The 12,389-nt window shown below is 46.0% G+C and overlaps 1 protein-coding gene across 1 annotated transcript in view; it reads left to right on the top strand.

Moving 5' to 3' along the window:
* pik3r6 (phosphoinositide-3-kinase regulatory subunit 6) overlaps positions 1-8,953 on the top strand; it is a 38,828-nt gene extending 29,875 nt beyond the window's left edge. Inside the window, exons 23-27 of the mRNA XM_079337609.1 lie at positions 3,220-3,340; positions 4,877-4,950; positions 5,130-5,244; positions 7,700-7,770; positions 8,065-8,953. Coding sequence (XP_079193735.1) covers positions 3,220-3,340; positions 4,877-4,950; positions 5,130-5,244; positions 7,700-7,770; positions 8,065-8,177 — 494 coding nt within the window. The 3' untranslated portion in view covers positions 8,178-8,953. The remainder of the gene's footprint in view (positions 1-3,219; positions 3,341-4,876; positions 4,951-5,129; positions 5,245-7,699; positions 7,771-8,064) is intronic.
* The last annotated feature ends 3,436 nt before the right edge of the window (positions 8,954-12,389 follow it).

Here is a 12,389-nt window from a genome sequence, read left to right as displayed (position 1 = left end):
TATCCGCGTCTTGTCACTCACTTCGACGGTGACGCACGGGGGCGTAACGTTTTGTTAGACGAGATAAACTACGTTAGCTAAGATCCCCACTTGTGAATATTACTGTTTTTACGAGTACTTAAAACGGCGGTCGCTAACATTTGGCTAACTGAGACTACAGTGGTTGTCATGGAAACATTAAACGTCATCACGGCGGAAACTCTCTCACTAATCCTCCTTACAGCCTCTAGTCATGTTGTAAATATTAGGTTTATAAGCAACTTATTACGCTAACGTTTAGCTAGCTTGTTTAAACAGCTGATTAGATCGATGAAGGATAGCGGTCGTGATGTCATAATAAACCGACCGCTGTGTAGTTAGCTTGTAGCATAACGTTAGCTTTTTACTTCTCTGGGCTGCATTAACTCTTCAAACTTCATATAAATGATGTTCATCTGTAAAGATTATCCCGCTGAACTAAACAGCTACACATCAGAAACGTGTGTTTGACACAGATTATTTTCTGCAATCATCCAAAATCCAAAAATCCCACAGGAGAATTCTCGTTCGAACCCTTGTTGAAGCTACTTCCTGGTTGGCCTACAAAAATACGTCATCAGGGTAAATGAATAGTATGACAGAGCGCGGCTTCTTCAGACACTGCCTGCATGTTCACTCGCTGCTTTTTCTTCTTGTTGTCGAGGTTCTGGTTCTGGTCCTCCTCTTAGTCCCATGTACAGCATGTGTTTACTTCAGGGTCCCTTTTTTTAGGCCGTCACACAAAGCAGACCCCAGCAGGCATGTAAGTTCATACAAGCTGACACTTAAAACCAAGCTTGTGTAATGCTTTCCACGGTGCTCTCACCTCGACCCTGCAGTCAGAGAACCTCAGCGTGAATTATTATTCACTTCTTCTCTGTTCGGTCTTCACGCCACTTTGAACGCACTGAGCTCTTCCCTCGGGCTACATTTGACGAGAGTGCTGTTAATACATACTAAAGCTCTGCTGAGTAACTGAGTGTGTGTTTTGTAAAGAGGATGTGAGGGACCACGGCTCTGGTGTTGGAACGAACTGGTGATTTATTTATTTTTTTCCACGGTTCTGCCCCCAATGTTGCGCAGCGCTCCGCGGGGACGTGACAGATAATGGACTCCGGAGTGTGCAGAGGTTATTTCTCCTCTTTCAGTTCTTTTAAAAAAAAATTCTCCACCATGCTTGGATTTCAGAGTAGATTAAATGTGGTGTTGATACTTTTGTTCATGCATGGCGGATATAAATTGGTCGTTGCTGATTGTTAGGTCCGCGTGCAGCTGCTGCCTCTACACACACTTTACCGGAGTTGACAGGGTGAAATCTTTGATGTCCCGCACACACGTTTCCAGAGGAATCGACTGTAAATGTTCCTGAAGGTTGTTCTGAGACATAATCACATTTATTTTATTTCCCTTTTTGTAAGGTCGGGAGCTGAATGTACCCACTTCCTCGGTTCTGAAAGGGGAAGCGGTTAAAAGAAGCTATCCGAGGTCGGGGTGTGTGACTGACGTGCATAATGAGACAGCGTGGGGTTTAAATGAATGTTCCCCAAACCTTCAAGGCATCCTCCGTGCACATGATTTAAACGCTGAAAGGCAGAGCTGCTGCTGTGTGAGAGATGATAATCCTGCAGGGATTACTTAACAGCGTCTCATTGTTCTTTAGAAACGATTATAAGCCCTTCTGATCTGTTCCTTTGTGAACATTTAGTCTGCTGAAGTGATTAAATTAGTTACTTAATTGTATGTTTATGTTGAATATCAGACATTCAAACAGGCATCTGCTTAATCCCTAAATCTGTTTTCACATCTGCTCTCCTGACAATATCTCCATCATTTGGCGGTCCAGGATCCTTCTCCACCTCCTCCCCTCCTTCTCCACCTCCTCCCCTCCTTCTCCACCTCCTCCCCTCCTTCTCCACCTCCTCCCCTCCTTCTCCACCTCCTCCCCTCTTTCCTCGCCGCTCATATTCAGGAGGTGCTGATGACAGGGGGATACTAACAACAAGTCCTATGAGCTGAAACTTCCAGGAGGACTGCTCGGAGATTCTCCCGACCTGGCTGCTCCCACATGCTCCTCTCAGCTGTATATAAACATGGACGTCGCCTCAGTGCTGTCACCCATAGGTTTCTCAAATGGATTTTTGAAAAGGGGTTTTCCACCTTAAAATCTCTCAGTGGTTCAGAAAAAACTGATGAATCTTTGTCCTTGAATGAATTCTACAGATCGAGTAATTTCAGCAGTTTCCTGCGAGTTCCTGTCTCTCGAGTCAGCCTGCATGCATGATCTAATATCCATGAATCGGCTCAGCTGGTTCTGGAAAATCACTCCAGATTTTGAGAAACCAATATCTCGTCAATTCTTAAAACAGAACAGGATATTTCCTCTGTATCCATGCACGGGTAATGTTCATAAGATTTTATTTTAGTATTGATTGTTCTGATTGATCAGTGGTTTCCTGGGACACGCCCACTCGGGCAGTTCTGTCGAGGACACGCCCACCTTTTGGAAGCTCTTCCAAATTTCCCTGCGACTGCAAAACACAGCTGGCCAATCGGAGGAAGGTGGGGAGGGGCCGTTAAAGAGACGGAAGCTGAAATGGAGGGTTTTTACTGAGGCCAGTATCTGAGAAATAAGAAGGACGTTGAGCTCTGCTCAATAAGAGACCCAGACAAACATCATGAATGGGGAAAGTTTAATTTGGCTGACACGTGGGGAGGTATCGAGGTAAATATGAGTACTTTGTTTGGTCCGATCGATCACAGCAGATAATAAAAATGCTGTGGAGTTAGTTATCTTTAACAGACTTATTTGGAAAGGATGTTTGTGTTACATTCAGCAGAAACGTTTCTGTTATTCAGCAAAGACATGAAAGTTTGTCACTGAATGACTGAAGGAACTTTCCAGAACAGATCCAGGCAGCGCTGCAGAGACTCACAGCCTGACCAGCCGACCTGGGTTTACCCACTTAGCCTCTCCACGCAGGGGCCGTGTGACGGCTCATCACAGAGCTGCAGCTGTGTGTTCTGTTTAACATGCAGATTCGTACGCCGCTTTTGTTCTGCTTTTGCAAATCTGCTCATTTCTCATAAAGCTCACATCAAATCCCCCTTTTCACACTTTTTTTTTTCTCTCCCTCCAACACAGTTAAATACCTTTTACTAAATCAATAAAGACAATAAAGCGTCTCTCTCGTCTTGTCACAGAGGACGACGTGGTGTCCATGGCCGACTCCACCATCACCGTGGACGACATCGAGGGCGAGCTCTTTAAGATCGAGAGGATCAGAGACGTGCTGGTCAGGAGGGAGTCCGAGCTCAGATACATGTGAGTGGATGTTGCTGTCATGGAAACCATCTGACGCTCGGATTTGGAATCTTTTAATGATTTTTTTTTTTAGGCGATGTGAGGTGACCACATGCAGACCTGCACATGCAGACCTGCACATGTTTGATAAATATGTAACGTGCAGTGAACAGATCCCTCCCTCTCTCTCTCTGTCTCTCTCTCTCTCTCTCTCTCTTGCTCGCTCTCTCTCCTTTGATTTGAGCACACCAAAAATGAGAAAAGAAATTATTTACTTTGCACAAGACATCATGTTTTTTGTGTTTGTGCGGTGGCTTTATACCTTTCTTTAGAGATAAGACAGTGGAGTCAGACATCAGGGCGAGAGAGAGAGAGGGAGAGAGGGAGAGAGGGTAATGATTTGTGGGAAGGAAGCCACAGGTCGGATTTGAACAAAAGGGGCACGCCAAAACCACCGGTCCACCGGCGCCATCCATTTCATACTATGTCTTACTGTTTTGTCCTCGTCAGGACGACCCGTCATTTTTAAAGTCTGACCGGAGGAGTGGATACGGGCTCGCCGTTTGAGCTGGTTCTGGCAGCTGATCAGGATGTCTCCTGGGGTTTTTCTGGGCACATCCAGCAGGGGGGAGAGACCTCAGAATTCAAACACTAGATATCCCCTCTGGCCTTGGAACGCCTCTGATTCCCCTCAGGAGGAGATGGGAAATGTCGCTGGGTAGAAGGAAGTCTGGGTTGACTCGCTGCCGGACCTCGGACAAGCCGAAGAAAATGGATGGATGGAAAGAGCGCACGCATCCATCATTTCTGAGTGTCTGATCGCCATCAAGTACTCGAGTAATCCTACCCGTTCCTGAATATGACTTATTCCACTCGGGATGCAGCATCGCCCTCTATTCACTGCAGCTCTCTCCATTCTGGCTCCCATTAAAAATTCAATGGCTTTACCTTTGCCTCCACGAGGCAGGCAGGCAGATGTGTGGATATTTATTCATCCACTCTTGGAAGAGACAGGCAGGCACTGCTCAGACGGCGTGTTTGGAGTGGCAAGCAAGCAAGGCAGATAATGTGGAGGAAATAGGAGAGACCCCCGAGGGGGGGGAGGAGGAGTCACCATTTCAAGCCTGTTTTTCCTCCCACTGGTCCGCATGCTAACAAACCCTGAGTGTTTACTCTCTTATCCAGAGAGTTAAGTGTATCATTTGTATTCCACACCGGCCTGTGTGAGTGCTGGGTCACACGAGGGCCCCCGTACTCCCCCCCCCCCCCCCCCCCCCCCCCCCCCACAACCTCGGTGTCAGAAATGATCCACTGACTGGAGGGCGGTTGAAAGAGAAAGAGTGACACAGACGGAGGCTGTCTGACTCGGAGGTGCCGCAGGGAATTGTGCTCAGAAAAGATTGTATCATCTCCCGTCTGAAATATGAGAGCTCGGAGTGAATCTCACATCTCAGAATCAAGATTTCACCCCTCCCTCGTTTTTCACTCAGACTGTCTGTGTGTGTGTGTGTGTGTGTGTGTGTGTGTGTGTTTAATGCTGTGTTTGTGGCTGTGCAGGATGGATGACATCCAGCTGTGCAAGGAGATCACTCGACTGAAGAAGGAGCTGCACATGCTCGTTTCCGTCCCAGGTATGAAGACTTTTGATTTTGACTCCGGAGAGAAAAAAAAAACACCTCAGAGTTCACTGAGAGGCCCACTGCTATTTTCTACTCGCGTTAAAGGAGCAATACGGCTTTTTTCCAATGCTACACGTTACATTTGCACGATGTTTGACTTGTGAAACACTCCGGCGTGTGTTGTGCTGCAGATAAAGACAAATCCAACGAGGACCGGCAGAAGGAAGAAGAGCTGCTGCAGCAGATCCACAAGCTGGTGGAGACCAGAGATTTCCTGGTGGACGATGTGGAGTTTGAACGACTCAGGTGTGTTTTTTTTTTTTTTCTGCCTTCTTGGGGTCTGTTAATAAATAATTAAAAATCACACGGAGGCACGAAGTTCAGGGAAGCTGTGCAGCCTCACAGTGAAAGCTTCAGGTCCACACAGATCTTAAATACTGTCTGATAGTGACTGATAGCTCTCAGGTTGGAGCCTCACTCGTTGTCGGTCTCTCTGGTAAACTTGTGTAACAATCATCAGTATCTTTCACATGCACGCGTCCACATGGCGGTCCCATGGCGCTCTATTAAAACACATTTCCTGAGGCACACTGCACAGCCCGGCTCACAGCGGAGAGCCATTTTAATTAAAGATGTGTCAGCGTGTGTCAGACAGCACGCTCTGCTCCATGAGCTGTCCTTGGTTACAACTACTGATTGCATTTATTTAGCATCGTTACGGTTCACGCCAAGCAGCGACATCCGGTCCGGGGGGGAAAAAATGAAGCAGATGCAAAAGTGCAAAATCCTGCAGTGTCCGCTTGAGGCTGGATCCAGGAAGTCGGACACATGTGGCGGCGGCTGCTGAGCCTCCGGGGCCCCCTGCAGGCACAGAGGGGGCGACGCCACTCAGGCGTCATCCATTCATATTTACAGTCTGTGGTTCATTCATAATAGGAACATGTGTAGAGCTCCCCCTGCTGACTGGCTGCAGTATAGGTGACGTGTTCAGAATGAAGCGTTTGACGTTGGGTCATGATTGACAGCTCTGCGTCCACTCTAGTGTTCATGACAAGACGATCCAGAGGAAGTGTACAAATCATCACATGACTCATTTTATTTCCCTACAATCTGGCCCTTCTCGCGGTTTGTTTGCGTACCCGGTGTAGAGGCCTGAGTCCTTGCCCGAGCGGCCGTGGGTTTGAATCCGGCCGTCATCCCGGACTCTCTCCTCTCAACTTTTCTGATTCATTGCACACGTTCATTGCTGATCGTTCCAAAAGTCCCCAAACTCAAGACCCACTTGTTTTACGCTCTGCTATATGTCCTGATTTGTTTTTTATTGTGTTCATTCTGTTGTTGTTTTTAGTACCTGTACAGCACTTTGTCTGAAAGCGCTTTATTAATAAAGTTATTATAATAATTATTATAATTATTTCCTGTCTGTGCTTAGTGGTTAGCTCTTTATTTTGTCCAGAGAAATAAAGAAATGGCGTCACATCTGAGTATAGTCGAAGGGTTGACCGAGCACTGTCAAACCCGTCGTCAGCCTTATCAGACGCTTTCTGCAGGAAATGAATCGCCCTTTGCTTTGCCGCTAATCTTGATGCGGCGTGCGACACCCCCAGCTGGTGCCTCGAACCTGACAGCCATCTTGTCGTCTAAATGAAGCTTCAGAGTGGACAGACAGATGTTGGATCAGATCCTCCCACAGTATCAGGGCCTGCGAGTGTGTGTGATGTACACTTTGTGTTGGCAGCTGACAGCCTGCTGTGAAAACGCCAAAGGGCTGAATGGGAAGGTGAGAGGCAGGAAGCAGGGGAACAACAGAGCGCTAATGGATCGGGGGGGGGAGGGTGTGTGACGGCGCTCAAGGCCGTGTTGTTCTCGCTGATAAATATAGAGATCTTTCTCACTTTTTTTTTTTTTCATCCTGGCTGTCCTTCACAACAAACTTCTGTCTCTTCATTCTTTTGAACTTCTTGAAGGAAGCGCTGATCTAGTCTGATGAGACGCCTCGGCAATCATGCAAATGCTCGAAGATCTGAAGAACGTCTGTCCGATCCAGAATCCTCCGACTGGCCCCGGTGATTTATTGAATTTATCAGAGGAACCTCTCCGAGTAAATCTCATCTTTCCTCGCACTGAGAACTGGATTAAGCTTTTTTTATCCAGTGTCTTTCATCTCAGCTCATCCTGTTTGAAATCATCACACAGAGTTGAATTTAAGTTTCACATACGGTGAAAAGCTCTCTCCACACATTCGCTCCTGAATATTTCTATTATACTTTACATTTTAAATTATAAATAATAATAATAATACATTTTATTTGTAAGCACTTTTACAAATGCTCAAAGACACTTCACACAGGAAAATCATAAAATACACAGTTAAAAACAGCAGAAGTCAGTATAAAACAGAAACACAGCAGAAAAGGACAAAAAAAGAAAAAAGTTCTGTATTAAAAGCTCATTTAAATAGTTTAGTTTTAAATGTTGTTTTCCACTTTTTTGATTAAAAGGTGTCTCAAAGTTTTTCCTGCTGTATGGGACTGTAAGATGCAGTCTTACTGATACCTAGTGTTTAAAATCGGTACTGCAGTCACCCCCCCCCCCCCCCCATTCTGAATATAACACGCTGCAGTCAAACGTCTGCTCGTGCTTTATCGTTGGTTAAATCGGGACTTGGACGACTTTTTCGAAGTGAAATCGACTCGTGAATTGATTTTCTCCCGTCGCTCGTCTCCTCGTGTTTAACGTCCGTTTGTCTCTTTTTCTGCAGGGAGAACGAAGAAGACAAAGAAATGGCAGATTTTCTGAAGTCCAAATTCCCGAGACACATGAAGAAGAAAGGTAGGTAGGAATAAAGAGAGAGAGAGAGAGATGCTGTGTGCTCCATCAGAGTTTGAGTACATAAGAAAGGATCCATGCTGAGGCAAAAAAAAAAACCTCTTTGATGCAAATGTTTTTCTTGTTCAAGGTGCTTTTCTGTGTTTTGATTGATTGGAGTTTCCCACTGAGACTGTGCTTCAGACCCTTTATGGAAAGAGATTTCTCCTTCTGCTCCTCCTTTCTCAAGCCAATCACCATCGTCGTCATCTCTTTCTTAAACATCTTTTAAACAGATGTTCTTTCTCCGTGTTTCAGGTTTACCGATGAGACGGGTGCCGTCCAGGGCTCAGCAGACCTCGTCCCCCTTCGCCAAGACCGGCCTCACCCTGCTGAAGGAGTGCTGTGGATTCACATGCTCCATTATGTAGACTGAAGCCAAACTGGAGGCAACCCCCCCCCCCTCCCCCTTAAAAAAAACAACAACAACAAAAAAGGCATCTCACAGGAATCCATAAATCCAAATTTGGCTTTTCAGTCGGAGAGAGACTTTTCCGCGTGGATGCAGCAGTACAGATGCTGAAGTTTCCCACAGGGAGGGACGGCGGAGGAGGGGGGGGGGGGATTTTGCAGAGATAATGTGGCGTGTGTTTTCATGCAAAGACTCAAAGTCTATGTTTTGTTGGATTTCTTTTCTTTTCTTTTTTTTCTGTCTCCTGTGTGTCTCTCATCACACTAATTATCGCTGCTTAAGCTTCCTCTGACAACACACAGTCTTAAAGGAAATAAGTCAACATACTGTACATATATCTGTGTCTTTGAGGCGCACCGGAGGGGGCGTGAAGTAGAAACAGCAGAGCACATGTCAGGCATGGATAGTGCACACACTAATTGGATTCAGTTACCATGGCAAGCCTACAAGTTTTTTTTATATATTTAAAGATCTAAGCGAGCTGAAGTGTCCCTGCATGGTTAGAGAAAGAAGCAGTTTGCAGGAGCCGGTCGAGACACACAGCTGGAACTTCAGAAGCAGCATTAAAGAGATGACACTAATGAAAGTGGTATTAAACAGGACGTGTGAGAGTGAGGAGAGAAGCCGGTACGACCTTTGAGAAGCGGAGACGTGTTAAAGAACAACAGACACCTCCTCACACTTTCATTTCCTGAACATATTTTTAAGTAGTCTTCTCTTTAAAGTTCAACTTCATCCCGTCTCTATTTTGCCTTTTTTTTTCTTATTGGAACAAATCCGCAAAGCATCACCTGAATTGATTTTTAAAGTGTGGTACTTGTGTGTGGAAAGATTCGAAAAAGCAAGCAGGATTTTTTTTAATTTCTCGAGACAAAAAAAAAACAAAGAAAGTTATTTGGTTTTAAAAATCGTCTGCAGAAAAAGTAGAAATAACTGCAGTACCTCGAGTGTCCACTTGAGGCCGGCTGAAAAGACCCAGAAGTCCCTTACACAGCCCATATCACATCCGATCTGACAGAGGCTGCTATCTTCAGCGTGCACCAGTAATAGTTTGATACACATTCATATACAGCAGACAAAGCTGCAGAAGTGTCTTTTTGTCCAAGGACACTTGAGACGTGATGGCAGGCAGAGTGTGGAAATAATGGACAAGCATGCAGGTTTTTAGAATTCCTCAGATGAGGCCAGGAAAAAAAACATCCACGTCTGATGATATGTATGCAAGACAGCTTAACCCCAGCTGATGGAGCTGGGAATTGAACCTCAAACCGTTCAGTTGAGGGACTGACTCTACCACTAAGCCAGAGCTGCGTGGTTGGGCTTCCAAACAGCCCTGAAAAAAAACCAAAAAAAAAAACAAGAGGGGACATAAGTCAGACCTCGCTCATTTTTAAATTCATCCTATGGTCATGACTCGTGCTGTCAGTAGAAAAGGGACGTGGGGCCGCCGCTCGCTGTGGTCACCAGTGAGCGTGAAAAGGGTTAAAGTGTTCTTCTCAGTGTGCGTCATCCAAATGTGTTCTCACGAGTCATATGGATCTGCACCGAACAGCAGACCACTAGACCTCATGTTTAAAGTACTCCAGTGTTAATGACACATCATCATGTTAGAGGGGCTGCTCTGTGTGACCCCGGACCCTCCAGCCCGCTATCCACACTATGTCCTACTCTGGATCCGCTTACACGGCCCTGAGAGCGCACCTATAGGAGGCGCATCAACGGCACACTCGGCCAATCAAACTACGGGGCACATCTCTCTGTGTTGCCAAGAAGACCAGTTGCCATAGCAACCTCCTATACCACCCTGTCTTTACCATGAGACAATAAGGCAGACTGGATGGATCAGAGGCATTCCCAGCTGTGTGAAGAAAACAGCAGATACTTTATTGAAAAGTAATAAAGAGTGAACAGAAGAAAGTATATTAATGCTGCTGTCATTTTGATACTGAGTCTTTACATCCTTTAAAGCAGATGCTCTTCGTTGGTCAGTAACAGCAATATTCAAACACAGGTGGGACTGATTATACACGTCATGAGTAGTCCATGCTTTTTATTTTCTACGTCGTTAAACTACTTAACGTGCAGCAGCCAGTATGTCCTCCTAAATTTAGATTCTGGTGCTTTTTTAAGGCCCCCCCCCCCCACGCGGCCGTTTTGGACGCCCCTGGGTTTGCCAGATATGAGAGCAGTTATCAGGTGAACAGGTGTTGCAGCGATGGAAGCGGGCAGTGGAACTGCTTCAGATAGAAGTGATTGTACCCGAGCTAAAAAGCCTCTGCATGTTTCTAATAAGCTCCAGCAGCAGAAAGCTGCTCAAACTAGGATCAATGTTGGAGATGAAACATGGAGAGAGGTTAGAACGCAGAAAGCTTTACAGACCCATGCAGAGCTGGCTAAACACTGAAGCTACAGTGTCCACCACATGCAGAGCTGGCTAAACACTGAAGCTACAGTGTCCACCCCATGCAGAGCTGGCAAAAGACTGAAGCTGCATTGTCCACCACATGCAGAGCTGGCTAAACACTGAAGCTACAGTGTCCACCACATGCAGAGCTGGCTAAACACTGAAGCTACAGTGTCTCTACATGCAGAGCTGGCTAAACACTGAAGCTACAGTGTCCACCCCATGCAGAGCTGGCTAAACACTGAAGCTGCATTGTCCACCACATGCAGAGCTGGCTAAACACTGAAGCTACAGTGTCCACCACATGCAGAGCTGGCTAAACACTGAAGCTACAGTGTCCACCACATGCAGAGCTGGCTAAACACTGAAGCTACAGTGTCCACCACATGCAGAGCTGGCTAAACACTGAAGCTACAGTGTCCACCACATGCAGAGCTGGCGAAACACTGAAGCTACAGTGTCCACCACATGCAGAGCTGGCTAAACACTGAAGCTACATTGTCCACCACATGCAGAGCTGGCTAAACACGGAAGCTACAGTGTCCACCACATGCAGAGCTGGCGAAACACTGAAGCTACAGTGTCCACCACATGCAGAGCTGGCTAAACACTGAAGCTACAGTGTCCACCACATGCTGACCTGTGTGAGAGGAGGGGGCGGAGCCAGCTCTCTGTAATGATTAGAGTTTCGACTGCAGCCTCTTTGCTAAGACATAGAATACACAGATTTCATTGTGTTTGTACCGTGTGGTATCATTGTCCATTTCCATTTTGTATTTTTGTTTTGGTTCTTCTGTCTCTACCGTATGTTTGACTGTTTTCCTGATTTAAGGAGCGTAATTGATGCTGCTTGTTTACTACCTCTGTGATATTAAAGAAAGACGGTGGAGGAGTGTGGTCAAGACTTCCTCTGCCTCGGCCTGATTAAGTTCTGGACCTGTAAAGTAAGTCCCACCTGTCTGCGTTTGTAAATATTGCCTGTAACACACTGAGAAAGAATGTGTATACGAAAACGTCAGCGTGGCATAAAAGTACGATTTGGAGTACTGTCATTGTTTTTTCTTGTTTTGGAACTTTATCCGGGATTCAGCTCCCAGAAGTGTCTTCACGTTCTTTCCCATTTTGCCTGATTTCCGGCTGAAACGTCTGTGAGGGTGCTGCACGGTTAGAGCTGTCGCCTTACAGTGAGGAGGTTCCCTCTCTGTGTGGAGTCTGCATGTTCTCCCCGTGCATGGCGTGGGTTCTCTCCGGGTACTCCGGCTCTTCCTCCCACAGTCCAAACAAATGCTCGTTAGCGTACCTGCTGACTCTAAATTGCCCCTAGGTAGGACTGTGAGGGTGGCTGTATGTGTCAGCCCTGTCGTCGCCCAATGACAGCTGAGATCAGCTCCTCCAACCCCCTGTGACCTGAATGGTAAAAGCAGTGGAGATAATGAATGTTTGCATTACAGATTTTGACATCACATGCTAATTGGATTTCATATCTGTGAGTTCCCCCAGTACTGATTGATTATTTTTATGTATTCCCATCCAGTCCTTGGATTCATTCAACTTAGCGTCTTTTGTTCACTCAAGCATCCTTTCTGTTGCTCTCAGAGAGGTTCACAGGGGGAATAAAATGTATTCAAATAATGTCGAAAAAATGATGTAACATTGGAAAAGCAACGAGATACTTCACCTGAAGGTGATTCTATCTTGTTTCATGGGTATGTTGTAAATAGTATGTGGTGATTATTATTATTGTGAAAACCCTATCTCATCGAATAG

Source organism: Symphodus melops (assembly GCF_947650265.1).
Source record: "Symphodus melops genome assembly, chromosome: 2".
Lineage (NCBI taxonomy): Eukaryota > Metazoa > Chordata > Actinopteri > Labriformes > Labridae > Symphodus > Symphodus melops.
The sequence above is the reverse complement of the archived record's forward strand: the minus strand, read 5'-3'. Positions and strand labels throughout refer to the sequence as shown.